Here is an 18,490-nt window from a genome sequence, read left to right as displayed (position 1 = left end):
CGGATTGGGACAAAAGTTACGAAAACTATTTAAACTAGAATCACCCCAAAGAAGTATATTTAAGGTTATGGTGCTGATTTTCCGTAAAGAATCGAAAAGTTCATTTCTTTCGATATCAAACAAGTTACATTCCATAAGATGTGCTTTGCGTTTTCGGATGACGCGCCACAAGAACATTTAGGATTTTCAATTAAATTTATCCGAAATAGATCTGAGTTGAGGGAACTGCACCCATGACGAAGTTTTGTGTGTAAAATACTCAATTTTCTATTACCGCCCGCATAATAATTTGGAGCCTTTATTATCTCGAATCTCTCAGAAATTTTTTTTTAAAGCTTTGATATTTTCTATTTTCTTTGTTGAAGAATCCAAAAACTTCCAGTCTCGAATTGTTGACGGAAAGAACGAATTTTAATATAATGATGTTCTACAGAAGGGTGGGGAAATATGGTCACTATTTCTTAAGTTATATCTAAGTGTATTGCTTTCAAAGGCATGAATAATATCTAGTAAGTATTGGGGTGCGTTATTGTTTAAAATTTTATGTAGGGTGGTAAGATGTCTTATACTCCGGCGTTCAGAAAGCCTGTTCCAACCAGATTCATAATAAAGCGCTGCTCGGCTACAAAATTTTGGAAGTCCAGTGACTATTCTCGCGGGCTCTAATTGATTTTTTTCGAGTTTTCTGCTCGGTGTTTGGCTCCTCCCTTGTCAGACCCCTTTCTGCACCACTGACAACGGGGAACCACGCCGAAAAATCCAGATGAACTTTTAATTCTCTGCTAAAACTGGGATCTCCAGGTTAGCGAACTAAGGTCTAAATCACTGAGCCAATGTGGCCCCCGAGGAGTATAGGAATAACAGTATTTCGGTGTTGGAATTAACATAAATTATTTGGAATAAAAAATGGGACCGTTTGGCTCAGTGATTCCCGTTAATCGTGACCGCGACTCAAAAATTGTTCGGGCATTATTTATTGCTATTTATATTTCAGTTGAGCTCGGAGGACATATGGGCTGATTTCTCGAAGCATGTGGACAACGTAGCTATGTCTTGATTCTGTTGTGATAAGAAATGGCCAATAATTATGGTATCGTATTCACTGATGAGCTGGTTAAAACAATCGAAGTGGAAATGTGTTTAAAAAAAATGTCGCATAATAAATAGATATTTTCCAATAATGACATATGGATACTTCAAAATACAGTGACATTGAATCACACAGGAATATGTGGGACTATATGTCGATAACCACCAAATTGATAGTGTATGGATATGTCTTCAGATATGTGCATAGATTCTCATAAATCTTGAAATACTAGTTTAAGGGGTAAATAAAATGAGTACGGCGTTGCAGTTTTAAAACAAATTTCTTCGACATTATTGATAATAATGATTATGAAAATAGAAGATATTTTAAAGAATTTGGCGATCGTTTAGTTCCCCTTTAAGATTCTATAACTATAAACAATTGCTGATTGGCAAATATCCATTATGACGTACACGGTAGATATATAGACTACAGAGACACCTACTATTAATCTGACCAATGTTATCGTCATTAATCATTTACTCTTTCGCTGAAGTCATAAAACATATGATAGGTGCATGCAGTGTATAACCTTGATATTGCCAGGAATAATTCATAACTCGTAACTGACCGAGTACTGAAGAAAAACAACCCATCAGTAATTTATAATGATTGTAGTGGAATAATTGTTGTTTATATGTCTTTACAATAATTGGATGATCGGGTAAGGTACTGCGTTTTATTTTTGCTTTTTTATTTCTTCATGAATACTCCAAATGATCAGGTCTGAGGTGAGATGCTAATTTTAGGCCGGTTGGGGAGGTTCGGGAATTTCCGGAGTCCACAATGGCCGCTTCATATAAATGAGTATTTTGGGGAATAATAACCCTTACCCTGACCCTAATCCTTTTAAGAGGGGTTAAAGGTACATTAGATCGAAGTTCAGTTTTCTAAAAAAAAAAAAGCTAGAATTAGGGTTAGTATTCTCCAAAATACTCATTTATATAAAGCGACCTCCCCAACCGACCTACAAGTAGCATCTCCAATATATATTCGATGACTAATTAGTTAATAGGAATATTAATGATTGGCTTAACCATGTGGGGTACCTCCCACTTCTAAAGTCCCCTGTACGCATGCAAATGATTGAAATAGGATTATATCCATAAATGTGGGGATGAGGAAAGGGGTGGTCAGGAACAAAAAAAAAAAAAAAAAAAAAAAAAAATAGTCGGTCTCAAAATAAGTGCAGTTGGTCTCAAAATTATGCATTGACGACTAAAGGAATTAATGAGGTTAACAAACAATGTTAAAATAGAGGGGAAAAATAACAGGACATGGTCATATCTTTGCTAATTTATGAATATTTATACTAAAGATATAGGTTCATGTAAATGATGTAATTATTATCACTTACCTAAGTTGTCACAGATTCACAGCACTTTGTAAGTTCTTGCGTGATTCTTAATAAATAACATAAATGCCTAACCGTAGTATTCAATTTTATTCATAGTGTTTAATGACCATCAGAAGCAAAATCTTCCCCCAAAGTTCAGGAAATGCCATTTCAGGGACTCTAGACTGAAATAGTTATCCGTGGAGGCATAACCCCGAACCTGTGCAGCAGTCGGTCTCATTCACCCCCCCCCCCCCTCCGTAAGAACCCCCCCCCCCCCCATGGACGTTAAACTACATTTCTTGGTCAATCTCAATGGTTTTTTATGTCGAATTTGCAGAACATGCGCGACAGATTTGTCAAGCTTGTTCTAGGCCGTGTTTGATAGAAAAAACATCATAAATCTTCTTGTTTATCGTCTTTCCGGTGAAATTTTAAATCTAATTTCCGCTGCTGTGTTATATCTTGAAGATCTCCAGATAAAACACCATCACCCAAATATAGTACATAGTATTTGAAAGATTATTTACGAATAAAGTTTACCTCATAACCACTGTGTTCTAGAATAAATATTACATCATGAATATTGTATTTATGAATACTAACCGTAAGCCATTACCTCGAAGATCGGGTATTTATGATATAAGTTACCCTAATGCACCCTAACCACGATTAGAATCTGAGAGAAATAGGGATTAACGCCCACTCGACACAAGCTAGGTCATTTCGGGACTAACATAATATGGTTCAATGTTTTTTCAATAATTCAATAATTTGCGTGCGCGTAAAAGTTGGAGGAAACCGGAGTACTTGGTGAAAACCCTCGAGGTTGGACAGGCGACCCTACCCCTTGTCACGTTCAAGTGGGGAATCAAAACCACGCCACTTGACTCAGTGGCAGACCGTATTGAGGCACATGCGTTAAACCAATAGTTTCAAAGTAGGACGATACAACTGAAAAAAATTATAATGGACACCTTCTCACCCTATGATATTCGACAAATAATCAAAATACATCATGAACAAATAACTAGTCAAGAATCCTGTTTTCAATCCCAGGTGTACGTCACGAGTCACCTGCCTAAAGTCGTTGGTTTCCTATGGATTCTCAGATTGAAATAAAGTTATATTGGTCTCGAAATAACCTGGATTGTGTTGAGTGAACATTGTTCGGTGCAAACAATAGGACGTTAAACCCCATTTCATTTCATTTCACGTTAAACCCAATTTTCTATCTTCTCCTTTACCGAGAAATTCATACAATGGACTCGTCTCCGGGATTGTCAATCTACATCAATGTAATAGAACAAACAGGACATAAATTTCGTTCATTGGCATGACTATAAAATATATATTTAAACAAAACAGCAAGCTTCCAGACAAAACAATCAAACTACTGAACCAATGTTATCTTACATTTCACATGCGTGAGTTTTATTGAATGGCATGTGCAGATTAATCTCTAAACCAGATTGACAGTAATTTACAAATATAATGTAAATAGCATAAAATATTCTAGAAATCAATTTGATATTATTGAGTGTCAGGGAACAGATTGATATCAATACAATATTACTTGACAAATATGATTAATTTAGTGGTGATTGGCACGTTTATCATATTCATCAAACATAACGGGGTCGTTAATTATTATCTGTAATACTTATGGTAACCCACGATTCGATTATTAAATATTAACGTATATAATGTTCGATGGTGAGGTGAGAAGATTTTTGTTGAAATTCTTTTTTACCAGGTAGATCCGAAAGGACGTTAGCAATTGGATAAAACTGGGGACATCTGTGTGCTCGATCTAGTGAATCTTCGAAATGCAAAAAGAATTATAACATTTGCTAGAAATCTGTTAGCTTAGCAGTACTGGATAAATGATTATTTTGGACGTATACAAATTTTAAAGATAAAAGATTAAAATAAAATTGGAGCTACACCACTACTTATAATAACACGAAAATATTGCTGAAACAAAGGGCTTGATTTATCATTGGCCTATGGGGAATTCAAACAATAAAAAGGCAAAGGGTAGCCTATATCAAATATGGCAAATAAACATTGTGTTGGTTACTGCCCCTTTTCAGAAACTTATCAACAGAATAACAAAGTGCTCAGAAAAATGATCATGGAAATCGCTGGTAATACGGAATATCTAAGATAAAAGTGAACACCCTTGTGATTTATTTGTAATGGTGCACGCTGTACAGATCGTAAAAATATCATTGAACCACTGAGCAATAAACCTACTGAGTATGGTGAGTATAAATGTTGTAATATTAATAATTGATTCAATTCGTCGGCAATGGATAGATAAAAACGAAATAAAGATAGCGTCAGGTGTTTTGTTTTGATTTCATTTGTCCGCGTGGATTACAGTCGATTTGTGTTGTCATGAAGGATCCCGAATAGATTATTCGCGATATTTTAATAACTTAGATTCCAAACTTACAATTTTGTAAAGTTTCTATTTCTAGCTACACAATTAGTTTTGACTACTCATTAAGTGTCAGGTGTTTTGTTCATATATAATTTCATTCTCACGAAAGATTTCATTACATTGATGGATGATGAAAGATATTATTAGCTTTGTTTCCAAACTTTCAATTTTATGATTCCATACTTTCAATTGTATAGCGCTTCTCCCTCGCTAGCAGGGCAGGGGATCACGGTGGCTAAGTGGGTAAGACGCTGGCTCACAAGCCTGGAGGTTGGGTGTTCGATCCCTGCATCAGATTTTCCGTCGTGGTTTCCCCTTGTCAGTGATGCGGGACGGAGGGCCTGACAAAGACAGCTGTCTAGTCGAAAAACCGAGGTCCCGTGCACACATTGACGTGAACGTTAAAGATCCCTTGACAGTTGGAATTCGATATAAGAGTAGGCCGTAGTGCCGCTGTCCGGACAAAATTTCCCCCATAGCACACTTTATGGCTTATGCCCGTTTTCATTAGCCCAGTTCCGAGCAGAAGAGTAGGACGTCAAACCTTATTTCATTTCATTTCTTTCGCTAGCAACTATAGAAGTAAGAGTGATCACTCATGAAGTTTGCCGTAGAAATGGAGAAACCTAAAGATCAAGATGAAAAAGAGGAAGTATCAAGATCTGTAGGTACAAAGGATATGGTGGATATGTATAGTCAGTCGGCTACAATCCATGGAGTTTCAAACGTTGGTGCTCCACAGATTTATAAATTTAGAAGGTAAGATATTTAAAATATTGGAATATATTTTCCTAGGAAATTTTCTTAAATAACACCAGAATGAATGTTTGCAAGCGCAATCATGATTAATATTATAATTTTATCTATCGGTACTGTAATGTTTTTTAAATATTTGAAATGATACAAAGAAAATGTATTCGTCAATAAATCGCCCCAGCATAGGCACCATTCGAGGGCCCAACAACCTATCTAGTCAGGTCAAAATACAGTTTAACCCTCAACAAATTTATACAAAAGGTTTCTCAACTGATTCTGGTAGGTTTTAGAGTACTCTTTAACATACCAAAAGTTCACCAAAATAGAACCTTCGGAAAAGTGTTTTTGTTTTCAAGTTGGCGTCCAAGATGGCCACCGAAACATCTTAATGATCATAAGTATGTAACTATCAACTCAAATTTGATGATCTTGGTGTCTATCCCTAGGTTTTTTGGGGCAAAAAACAAATTTAAGTTAAAACAAAATTGATGTTGGCTTATTATGTCACATAAAAATCCAGCATGGCTTTAAAAATGGCCACAACTATTGACTCAGATTTGATGTTCTTAATGTCTAATCCCAGGTTGGTTTTTTTTTTTTTGGGGGGGGGGGCAACTTTTACTGAACTGTTGAATCATTATGAAATTGAATCCATGTCCTTCAGTCAGCTGTCCACTATCACCAATGCACAAACATCTTTGTCCATAGAGTAAGTTTCAGAGTGTTCAGTTTTGAGTGGTAAAATTTTCATATTTTATAAAGTAGACTATCCCTACCAGAATCAGTTGAGAAACCTTTTGTAGCAATTTTTTGGCTATGGGGGTTGAGGGGGTATTTTCTATATATCGACTTGACTAATCCTTGACTCTGTTAAGCCTAGCTTATGTCGCCCTACGACGCGATAAAACTGACGGCGACTTATGTCGCTATGGCTGAATTTATTCACGACTGGAAGCAACCACGAGCAACAAGTCGTTCACAGTTGTAAGCGCGCTCATGTCGCCCGTCTTCTGTTGCAGAATTGGTGCTACAACTGATCACGTGACTGCCACGTGAAAACCTTCAAAATGGCCTCATTCCACTTGTCCGCCATGTTTGTTATCAACCCTGGGTACCACGTGTTTAAATACCGAATCTTATTGGTTACCCCAGCGACGCGCCGACTCAAGATAGTCGTAGGTACGCACATGCCGCTTGCAACTAGGGACAACTAGTTGTCTCCAGTCGTAGGAGTAGAACTTGGGCGACTCCGAGAAACTGGAGTCGGCTGTCCAGACGGCAACTAGTTGCATTCCGACTTGCACCAGTCGTAAGACCGCTCAGGTCGCCCATGTATTCACGACTGACCAGTCGCTGATTTCGAGTCGCCGTCAGTTTCGTCGCGTCGTAGGGCGACATAAGCTCTCATCGGTCGTTAGACGCCATCAGTTTTATCGCGTCGCAGGGCGACATAAGCTAGGCTTAATACAGGCCATGTCATTTGTTTCAAGCTATATTGATACAAAGGTTTGAAAATGTTTTTTTTTTAGGATCGTTTGGATTACTTTATTGCTGGCAATGTCTATTAGTCTGAGTTGTATAGTATATCTCCAGTTTCGACGTTATCAAGAACATCCGTCCATGACGATTGTAAAGGCTGAATTTAACGACGAGTTGATTTTTCCGGCCGTGACCATTTGTAACACGAACCAGTATCATCGAAGCCGGCTGCCAGACGATGCCCCAATGCTGAAGTTGCTTTATAACCTCAGTGAATTTGCCCATATAGGGAAATATCTGAATTTCACAAAAGATGACTCAAACGAAGATCCAGTTTTCATTACCCATCACACCGGTGACTACCTTTATTCTTTTGCAATGGCTGCAGCCCACACCCTAAAGGAGATGTTTTACTTCTGCTCGTGGAAAGGACGTCAGGTCAACTGCAGTGAGGTTTTTAAAAGAGAGGTAACGGATGTTGGAGTGTGTTACCGCTTTAATGGGAACACCTCCGATGTATTAACGACGACTACCACTGGATCTAGAAGTGGACTTCGTGTCATCCTAGATATTCAGCAAAATTTTTCTTTCTTCTCCACAACATCCCAGTCTGGCATTAAGGTAAGAAAGCACACACGGGAAGCGTCGTGTTTAATTAGTTCACAAATTATTTCAATTAAATTTGGACGGACCTAATTATCGAAAATCAAATCACTGATCTATTTGGAGTATGGCATGTTTGGAGGCGGCGATCGATGGTCAGCTCGAGTTCGTCCACTGCCCCCACCCCATCCCCATTGTGTTCGGAATTTTGCATGAAAAGTTCGGTTAAACTCTTTGAAAAACTCTAAAAATGTGTACGTCTCGTTTTTGGTTCTGTTTTAAACATTTACACATAATGACAAATCAATGTAATAGTATAATGTGTGGAATTTACCACTGAAATATGTCAAGTCAACGACTTTCAGACAGCATCGTCGTATCTGTGAGGTGTTTCAGAAGAATAAGCAAGCATAACAACCACATCTACCACATATTCATAAACTGTGTAAGGAGAAACGTGTAAGGGGAAACGTCCGTTTCTGAGAGTCAGTGTAACAATTATTTCTTCAATTTGATCGGAAAAGTTCAAATATACCTATATTCTTGTACATGTATTTTCAAGGTTTTGTTGAATGAGCAGAACGAATCTCCCAATTTATCGAGTCACGGTTTGTTTGTTAGACCTGGGACCTCAACAGCTCTCGGAGTCAGAAAAGAAGAGGTATGAACAACCTTCACAGGATGCTTGAATGTCCGAATGAGTCTTGTCGTTCTTTACATGTCGGGGTGTTCAGGTTTAAAAATGCGATCAAATACTTGAATTCCTGCAAACTATTTGATTGCAAATAGGGGAGCCATGGAATTTTGAGTCCTTTCGTTCTCTACAAGTTTGGGGATTCAGATTTCAATGGGGATTCAGATTTCAATATTCGATCAAGTACTTGATTTCCCACAAAGATCCATTTTATTTCAAGAGAATTGAGGAACTATGGAATTTGCTTTGATGGTTAAATCTTTTATCGAAAGCCATACAGGGAATGTCAATGCTCATAGCACTATTCTGACCACCAAAACACTGGCCAACTAATGTAATTTGATATCACACTAAAAAGCGGCAACATTATGTGTAATTTAGCATTTAGTTAACAAATTAGTTTACGTATATAATGTTCGTTTTTTCGATTTAATTTTCTCGGATGACTTTCTTTCAACCGACTGATCATTTCAATTTACACTAGATTGACATGTCGAATATGGATTGACCACTACCAATATACGCATTTCTGAACGCAACCTGTAATGAAATGCCTTTAGCCTAAGATGAAATTAGTAACACGCGAGAAATCAAACATAACTAAATGTTAGTATAATTTTAATTATATTACCGACAGACCTTACGGTTAAGTGATTCAGAGAGAGCAAAGGACTGAAACGTTTCGAATCTTCTGAAAGATCGGAAATTCCCATCAAAATAGAAAATTGGCATCTGTCAAAACAAAGCGATCCGTGACAATGATGGATTAATATTTATGTCTATGTGTTTGTAGAGAATTGGATTGGAGAGTCCATATAAAGCCTTTGGAACATCCTATTGCTATAATACGAGGGCGGAAGGATTTGAAACACCGCTGAAGAGATTCGCGAACTACACGTACACCAGATCTACGTGTCAACGTAATTGTGTGCTTGATCATATGATTAAACAATGTGAATGCAGACACTTCTTTAGTCCAGGTAATGTAGTGTTAAAGGAGAACTCTGGCGGGTTTTATTCATTAGCTGTTATTATAATGGTTTCATTAAAAAATACATTAGTTAAGATTATAATAAAGAGTTGGCCACTCTCGATACAACAGTTCAAAAATAGATGATAAAAAAGTTTGATTGGCAGCCGATGTTCTCGATTATCAAGTCACATTCTCAATGTCTACCTTAGTCTCCGGAAGTGTTGTCAGTGATTAACGGTAAATGTTAGCATGGTCAGTTTTTCAATGATTTATTTATTAAATGGACGTCTGTTTAAATCCAATCTGTACCCAACAAGCCATCCGAGGGTCTACAGAGTTGATTTTGGATTTGTTATGTGAATAAAGGTCTAATTAATAATGTCTATAACATTTGAAGCCTATAGAAAGACTTTCAATAGGCATATTTAGCTATTTACTAATTAATGTATCTTTAATTAACAAGTCGAACATGGCGTTAGGAGAAAATCTGTCAGTTACTGTATGTAAAAAAACCAGCAACACCTTCTCAAATCAAAGCCACCGTGTTCTGATTGAAGGTGAATACACAATGAGAACGTCGTTGTTTATTTGTTTATTTACACTGATTGAGAGTTAAGAACAACATATTATGGCAACGTGTTCTTACTGTGGATAGAGGTATATTCTGGAATATTGGCAGGCGACCACGAGACCTCCCTATAACATTTCGCGTTTACAATATTGCCATAGGCAAAAAGTCTAGCAAATATAGTCTAATGCTAATTATATTTCCTATATTTGTTTTATCAGGAGAAGAAGACTTTTGCTCTCTAGAACAGTTAGAACACTGTTACATTCCAACATTCACAGGTAATGTATGTTGCAATAAAGCGTTACAATAAGGAGAGGCTATCAATGTTCAAGAAATAGTAAACATGGACGAGTTTGTACATATTGTACGAATTCATTGGCACGGAACAGCCTCCTATCCATTAAATGAGGTTTGGGTTGGGGTCGCTGTCATAGCAGGCCATGTCGCATACCATCGTTTTTTTTTTTAAAACGGGCGTTTGAATATTTTTGGATGATGGACGTAATAATGCAGAACTTATAATTGCTAATCTACAGATATTTATGAAACCATGATCTGGCTGCACACACTTAGTAAGCTTATTCTTGTTCTGCTTGTTCTTGTGGTGATGCTGTAGGATCTTTAGCCGGAGTCTGAGTAATAATTCATTTCGACCAAACAGCAGCACCTAACCCTTTTCTGTCCGTATTTTTGTCAAATTACAATACGAAATTTTTTTATTGAAACTGTAACATAAAAAAAATATTTCCCTATAAACTATTTTTCCCAATTTTTTTTCTCCGATTTTCGTTTCCAGACAAGACAATGGAGGAGGTGGTACATAAGTGCATTGCTTGTCCAAGTAGATGCCATACTATCAGTTATAACACACAGTTGTCATCAGCTGACTTTGCTTCAAGTTTTACAATTGATTATATGGTTGATGCAGGATTGACACAAGACAGCGATTATATAAGGTTAGGATCAGAATCTTATTTCTAATAGCAGGGGCATCCAGAAATTTATGGTTTGGAGGAGGGGGTTTTCAGGGTTCCTACGACAATGTGTTCTACCGTTAAAATTGATTTTACGCTATATATATCCTTGTAATGCTCTCTTGCATATGATATATTAAATGTATTAACATATAAAATGACGGTTGTGCTCATATTAATCGATGCGTGGATGGTGGCTGTGTCAAATAACTCCAAAATGCTTTATTACAAGCCAGCCCCCACCCCCATCGTACTAAATGGAAATCCATATACGGTGTGTGTGTGTGGGGGGGGGGGGCTAACTCGTGCGTTTTATATCCATCCTACTGATAAAATCCTCTACACACAAGCAATTAAAATAGTATTGTACTATGTCTTAGTCCCGAAATGACATAGGTTGTGTTTTGTGGCGGACGCTAAACTCTGTGTGACATAACGCCATTAGTAAAAACAAATATTTTTAACATAGGTAAAGTGTTCGTGACAATACATACTTGAGACGAAAGGACCACAACATCTTTTTGATACGCTATTTACTACTACCTTACCAAGGTGTATTATTTTAATGATAACACCCGGGCAACCTATATTTTTTTCTAATTACGCGTTTATATACCTGGGCCCTTATTCACGAAAACTTAAACTAAGATACAATCGAAATTTTAAGAAATACTGCAATTCGATTGGCTGACCAGTAAAATCAATTTGCATATATCCAATTTGCATATTGGTCAGCCAATCGAATTGCAGTATTTCTTAAAATTTCGATTGTATCTTAGTTTAAGTTTTCGTGAATAAGGGCCCAGTAATTCAAGAAACTATAAGTCAGATATTACCTAAATGTTTGTAAACGTTAGGCAAACTTGGAAGTTTATACATCTAAGCGATTGTTAGGAGCACCCTGTAAGCTTGGCAAGAGTTCACCTAGGGCTTTCTGTATTTTAGGCCCACGGTGTGTTGTATTGTTTTTGGTCACATCCTCTAGATGGTGCGGGAACTAATTTTGGATCTCTCTATCGTGGCAGAATGATGTCTGAGAAATTTATGTGCGCTTCCTGTTTTTAAAAACGATAACTCCCCTAAATGTGAATGCGTAAGCGATTTTAAGCCAATGTTCCATTAGCTTGTTGTTGGTTAGTTGTATTTTACGTCCGCTTCCACCGAGGTGATATCGCAGACAATATGTATTAGCTGTTGTTGTTCTTAGCGTTTAACGTCCGCTTCCACCGAAGGTGATATCGCAGACAAGTTCATTTTAATGATCTTAGCGCACGCGCAGGGGTCTTTGCTGTGGGAGGAAACCGGAGTACCCGGAGTAAACCCACGAGGTTGAGAAGGAGCCCCTATCTCCAAGCCACATACGCTCACACCTGGGATCGAAACCACAGCCGCAAGTCAGAGGTGACCGGCCAACTAGAGGTCGAAGCGTGACACTCTAGACCACTAGGCCATCCCAACCCCCCTGTGTATTAGCTGAGAAGGGAGGGATTTTATAGTCTCGTGGTGGGTACAAAAATAATGTCCTAATTTGTAGAATCAGGTATATCAAGAATACCTAATTAACCCCTAATCTAATTAGTAATCTATACTGACCTCCCTTATCCATGAAGGCGATTGTCTTAATCAATTAAAAAAAATATATCTATATCCGCACCTTTCTTTGACCGATGTTTCTATTTTGAGTCAATTGATAAGTTCCAGAATACACGTGCTATGTCAAATCTCATTAATTTGTTTACACATGAGGAATGTCTAACAAACCATTGATTGCGGTCATTGTAGCAATATGTCAGAATTAATACATAAAGGATATCTATCAGAACACATTGTGTGGTCATTGTTGCCATTCTAACAATACTAACCTGCTGGCGTACGTCAACAATGCAACATCCCACCCATCACACAAGACATGTCAACGATGCCATGATTAAGTATGAGCGTTCTTTATAACCATATAGAATTATAGTGTTGAAGTATGGATAACTCATGCTATACTTTCGACTTTTACGGTAAATATTTTGGTTATAGAATTTTATATGTGTTGCAAACTACTCTGTTTAAATTTTGTCTCTGCCAGATAATAGGTTAAAGAATAAGGAAGGAATGACGGTTATTTAATTGTGGAGTGTTAAAACACTCCACAATTAATTTGAACTCCTTTTAGTGACATCTATGTTACTTTCACAACTGTATTTGTATGTAGCGCAGTAAACACGTGTGCCTGATGGAATTAAAGGAACTAAATCCCTATTCTTCAGCACCTAGAAATGGATACAAATGGGTCGCAACGCATATAATAATGTATTATGAATGTACTGTATACAAACTGATTTAAGTTCAATCGTTTCTGTTTTTACTGTAATTTCTAATCAGTTATGTGTCCAAGTGTCCAAATTAAATGGCATGGTTATTCCAGTCTACACCGGTAATATTCTCCTGTGGGGTATGTTTAGGCGCATTCATCGAGTCGCTTCATTACAAAAGCATTCTGGCACGCGATTCGTGTGCAAATTTAAAAATTTTCATCTTGTCTTAAATATTAGATATTAGAAGCCCGTCTTTTCACGGCAAGATCACAACATCATTGTTGATTTAAATTGATCAATAAGTCTTTGTTTGCAATGTTGAAGACCTCGTTTAAAGGTGGCAAGGACTGGGGCGTGTCTTATTTGTGAAATGATTATTATAAGATCAGTTGTTCTGGGATTCCAGTTTCTTATCTTGTTTGTATTTTTCGAGAATCTTCCTAATGAAAATTCGACGATATTTACATTATATTTACAATTATAGGAACAATGTTATTGACTTGAGGATATTCTACGATACCTTGACAGTTACCAAAACAGAACAGATACCAGAGTTGACGGTACAGGGGATATTGGGTAATATCATTTCTATTAATCTTCACTACGATTCAGTTGTATTTAATACATTCCCCAGAAAGTAGAACCCTCAAATATATAACCATCGATTGGAAAATAGTGCATATTCAAAATATCAAAAAAAAAATGAAATACCTCATAAGATTAATAATTCCCAATTATATCTTAATAGATATTTCAAGAGCAACATAGCTGCCAATATTAAAGGGCGTAAGGCTCTAGTTTTTGGAACCTTGAAATAAACAAAAAAAGGTTCTTAAAGCACATATATTAATAGAATATGAATGTATCTAAAGTGATTTATATTCAATTTTTGAAAAAATATATCGTAATTTGTAATCAGTTATGTTCGGTGAAATACGCGAACAGTTCAAATTGAACGGCAGTCGTTTACGCCTGCTTAGTGCATTCTGTACGTTTTTTAAAATTATTATTTTGTCGTTTGTGAATCAGCCTTTACTAATTACTGCCACATTGTGTTGTAGCATATGTTTTTATTTGTTCATTACAAAATGGCACCCGAAACCATAGGGTACACGACTCGTGTGCTGATTATAAAATCTTAATTGTATCTTAAATATTGGATTAGGATCCTATAGTTTCACCGCAAGATAACAACATCAATATGGATTGAAACTGATCAAAATTGAATACTAATTCGTGTTTTTAATTTTGAATATTATGGAAAATATCGAGTTAGAGACTTAGCTCCTTTAACGCAGCTCCTATTTTGTTGTACATTGTCGTCTTAATTATTAATATCAATATTTTCGAAATTATTATGTTCCGAAATTTTAGTCAGCTTAATGTTAGAGATATGACGACTAGGAATTTTACGCGGGGGAGCGTGAATGGAGGTGTGGATCCTCGCAATATGATAGATCGCGTGGATTTGATGACAGTATGACAAGTGACTTGGGGTTTTTGTATGGATTTTCCTGTTGTGTCAAAAATCTTGTGGAATATAGTACTACACATAGACATAAAGAACATTTACTGCTAAGTTCAAGAAGCTAACACTATAACTCAGTATTATCCATAATATTGGAGATTAAAAACACGAATCAGTCCATTTCAATCAATATTGTTGTTATATTGCCGTGACAGTATGAGCTCTTGATGTTCAATATTTATAACATAATAACTGTTTTAAAATCAGTTTCCGACGTCGGGTTCTCTATGGTCTGCAGACTTGGTGAACAAATTATGAAGCAAAACATACCAATGCGGATATGATTAAAAATGGCAGACCCACAAAGGACTAAAATATAAACGTGAACACTGAACTACCAGGCGCAAACGACTGCCACTCAATTAAGGAACTGCTCAAGTTTCTTGAAGGTAACTCAAATGAAATTGGTATTCATATTTCAGCTGACCTGGGAGGACATATGGGCTTGTTTCTTGGAGCAAGTATACTTTCGGTAACTGAGCTGGCCGAATTTGTGGCGCTTTATATTATGGAATGGTGGAAACGAAGACGGCAAAAGAAACCAAAGTCAAGCAGTCCAAGTCAGCAACAAATGACCGTTATGGATAACGTAGCTATGTCTTGATTATTTTGTGTTAGTGATCAGGTGAGACCAATGGTATGGTATTCGCAGAATGAGTAGGTTGAGAACAAAATGTGATAAAAGGCAAAATGTCGAATAATAATTGGACTTTTTCCAATAATGACATATGAACTGTTTCAAATAATGTGGGACTAAAAGACAGAGGAACTATGCGAGCTTAAAAGGACGACCCAATTGATAGTCTGTGAATTTAGGATGAAGATGTTTTGGCATCATGGATCCTCAACAGTCTTGAGAGACTGGTTTAATTTATTAAAAACTCTTTGCAAACTGGTAATTCCATTAAGTTTTTAACTTTAAATTGTGTGATAAACTTCCCGAGCATTACCTCCTGCGATGCTCTTTACATTCAAATGCACGAACAGAAACCCTAGGCAAACTACAACATGATTTTAAAAACATAAATTGTCTTCTATCCGGCTCCACTACCTACAGTCTAGATGTTGATAGGTCAAAAAGATTTTAATGTCGATAAAATAGTATTTTACCATTTATTAAATGTACAATTTTGAATTTTTTCGGATGTTTACTAAAAAATGACCTACTTTATCTATTGTACATTTTCATCCATTCTATTATATTTATATAATATGTATGTGTTTGCCATTTTAACTATGTATATACACCCATTTGCAATAATATTATATATATATATATTATTTAGGGGGAGGAATTTTACATAGGCTAAGCCTGTTCCCCAATCCCATTCAGACAACCTGAATAAAATATTGTTTATATAAAAACATGATCAAAATTTCTTTGAAATGTTTTTTTTCCACCGAAACAACTTTTCAACTGTCATTGAACTCCTCTTAAATAAAATAATTCGGTTAAATTGTAACATACATTTTTTTTCTACAGACAATGAACACGTTTTATTTTAAATAGACGACCAGCATTGTAAATATAAATGTTATTTACATCAGGATATATGACATAATCACACAGTACTCGCACGGTGCATAACTAAAGACTAGGTCGATAGACGACAATATGGTCTGGTCTACTCCTTAAGCTGAAATCTTCTCGTCTCCCTGTCGAATTCAGTAACTTTACTCAAGAGGGTGCAGAAGCCGAAATTCTTCGCTGAGTAAACTTCACGCAATCTGGATCATACATGATGAAGTTCTCTTCAGTCAAAGAAAAGGATAAAGAGTCTAGTCCTTTGGATGGGACGAAATACGTCTGTATTGGATGGGGGTCACAATTATTATCTAATTTTAAAAAACGTTTGATTATATCACCCACCGTTACACCGTAATAAAGGTTGAGTTCGAATTTCGTGAAAATCGGACCAAAATTGCGAATAGTGTGAAAATATGGTATATCAAGGTTTGTGGACCCTATAGAGGTCACAGTTTTAATCATATTTTGATGAAACTTGAAATGCATGTTTATAACCCAAAGATCTTGGTTCCTTTTGATATTCGTGCATATCGGATCGTAGCTTCCTGAATTATGGCCCTTGATTTTACGAAAAATCGCGTTTTGAGCTTGTGGTCCCTATAGATGTCACTATTTTTATCCGATTCAAAAAAAGAAACGTGTGAATATATCACAGTTATACACTAATGATGAATTTCGTGAAAATCAGACAAAAACTGACGGACATAATGGCTGCCCGGCTTCCCCTTCTACTCATGAGTTGCAAATAGTGTAAAAATATGGTATATCAAGGTTGTGGACCCTCTTGAAACCACAGTTTTGATCCGATATGGATTAAACTTTAAATATATGTTTTTATCATAAAGATCTTTGTTCCTTTTGATAATCACACAAATCTGAACGTAACTTCCTGGATTTTGGCCCGTTATTGGTCGAAAAATCGCATTTTTTGCTTGTGGATTCTCTAGAGGTCACAATTTGTTTTCCGAGTTTAAAAACCGTTTACAGATATCACTATTCCACCATAATGAAGGTTGAATTGGAATTTCGGGAAAATCAATATGATGTTGTATAAGTATGTAATACAAAGGTTATGGACCCCCTCTAGAGATCACAATTTTAATCCGATTTTGATGAAACTTGAAACATATATTTATATTCCAAAAATCAGAGTCCCTTTTGATATTTGTACATTTCAGACCATAACTTCCTGGATTATGGCCCCTGATTGTACAAAAAATCGTTTTGTTTTTAGCTTTATCCATCTCTTGCAAAATGAGGGCGTATCGTGCCTGGTAGCCGCTGGTTAATGATCGGATACCAGTCAGCCTACATAAGCGATCGGTAATTACTGGCGACAGAGCGCGACACTGGTAGCTAGCCATCATTGTTACGTTCAACAGGCCCGGACTAGGTAGGGCCCGATTACCTGCCGGAGCCAAAATACCCTGGCCGTGACAAGATGCTCAAATGGAGCACGGACGGGCTTTGATCCCGCGGCGTGAAGGACCGGACAGGTGATTTATAGTTTTAAATTCACCAATTTTTCCAAAAAATCTGAACTGACAGAATCAGATTCTAACCCTACACAAATTACTAGGTACCCACATTCACCGGGTTTCTTCCACTCTACGATCGTCTACAAGGTATTTTTTTTTTGTCAATTTATACCAACAAATTTTTACAACAACGTTACTCGTCATACCTCCTGACCCCTAACGGTTCCGGGCCCCTGGACAAGTGTCGCAGGTGCCCCCCCCCCCCCCCCCCCCTAACCGGTCCTCAATTTAACGTCAGTTTTTTTTTGTTGAAAATTCAAAGCAAGACTGTGTATGAGTCAATCATTAGAATCGCCTAACGTCGTCACATGAGAGATTGGTTGTTAAAGGCCCGGTCCCAGTGGCCGATGGACACAAAACGTATGCAAAAAAGGACACAGCGGACGAGCAAACTATCGGGGGTGGCTCCATCCGTTTTCATCCGCTCCAGAAATGGACAAAATTGACGAAAATTTGCGAAAACAGAACGGAAAAGAACGAACGTGGGAAGTATGTAGCGGGGATGTTAAATGGATGTTCATCGGAAGCCTAGTGGATGGAAGTGGATGACAGCTTCGAAGGGGTTAGGCAAACTCCAGACATCCTTCAATATACCAGATACATCCCAGACACAAACGCTTTGTCCGTTTTGAAAACTTTATATACGAGATGCATACGCTTACATC

General features: G+C 37.0%; 1 protein-coding gene across 1 annotated transcript; it reads left to right on the top strand.

Moving 5' to 3' along the window:
- Positions 1–1,575: 1,575 nt before the first annotated feature.
- LOC126830396 (acid-sensing ion channel 4-A) lies at positions 1,576–16,081 on the top strand. Its single transcript, XM_056102942.1, has 10 exons — positions 1,576–1,754; positions 4,523–4,693; positions 5,447–5,634; positions 7,161–7,731; positions 8,276–8,374; positions 9,201–9,387; positions 10,170–10,229; positions 10,748–10,907; positions 13,716–13,807; positions 15,182–16,081. The coding sequence occupies exons 3-10, from the start codon at positions 5,474–5,476 to the stop codon at positions 15,361–15,363; spliced, it is 1,512 nt and encodes a 503-aa protein (XP_055958917.1). The 5' UTR covers positions 1,576–1,754; positions 4,523–4,693; positions 5,447–5,473; the 3' UTR covers positions 15,364–16,081.
- The last annotated feature ends 2,409 nt before the right edge of the window (positions 16,082–18,490 follow it).

This window comes from Patella vulgata, chromosome 8, assembly GCF_932274485.2.
Source record: "Patella vulgata chromosome 8, xgPatVulg1.2, whole genome shotgun sequence".
In the NCBI taxonomy this organism is placed as follows: Eukaryota; Metazoa; Mollusca; class Gastropoda; family Patellidae; genus Patella; species Patella vulgata.
This window is presented reverse-complemented; position numbering and strand designations above follow the sequence as displayed.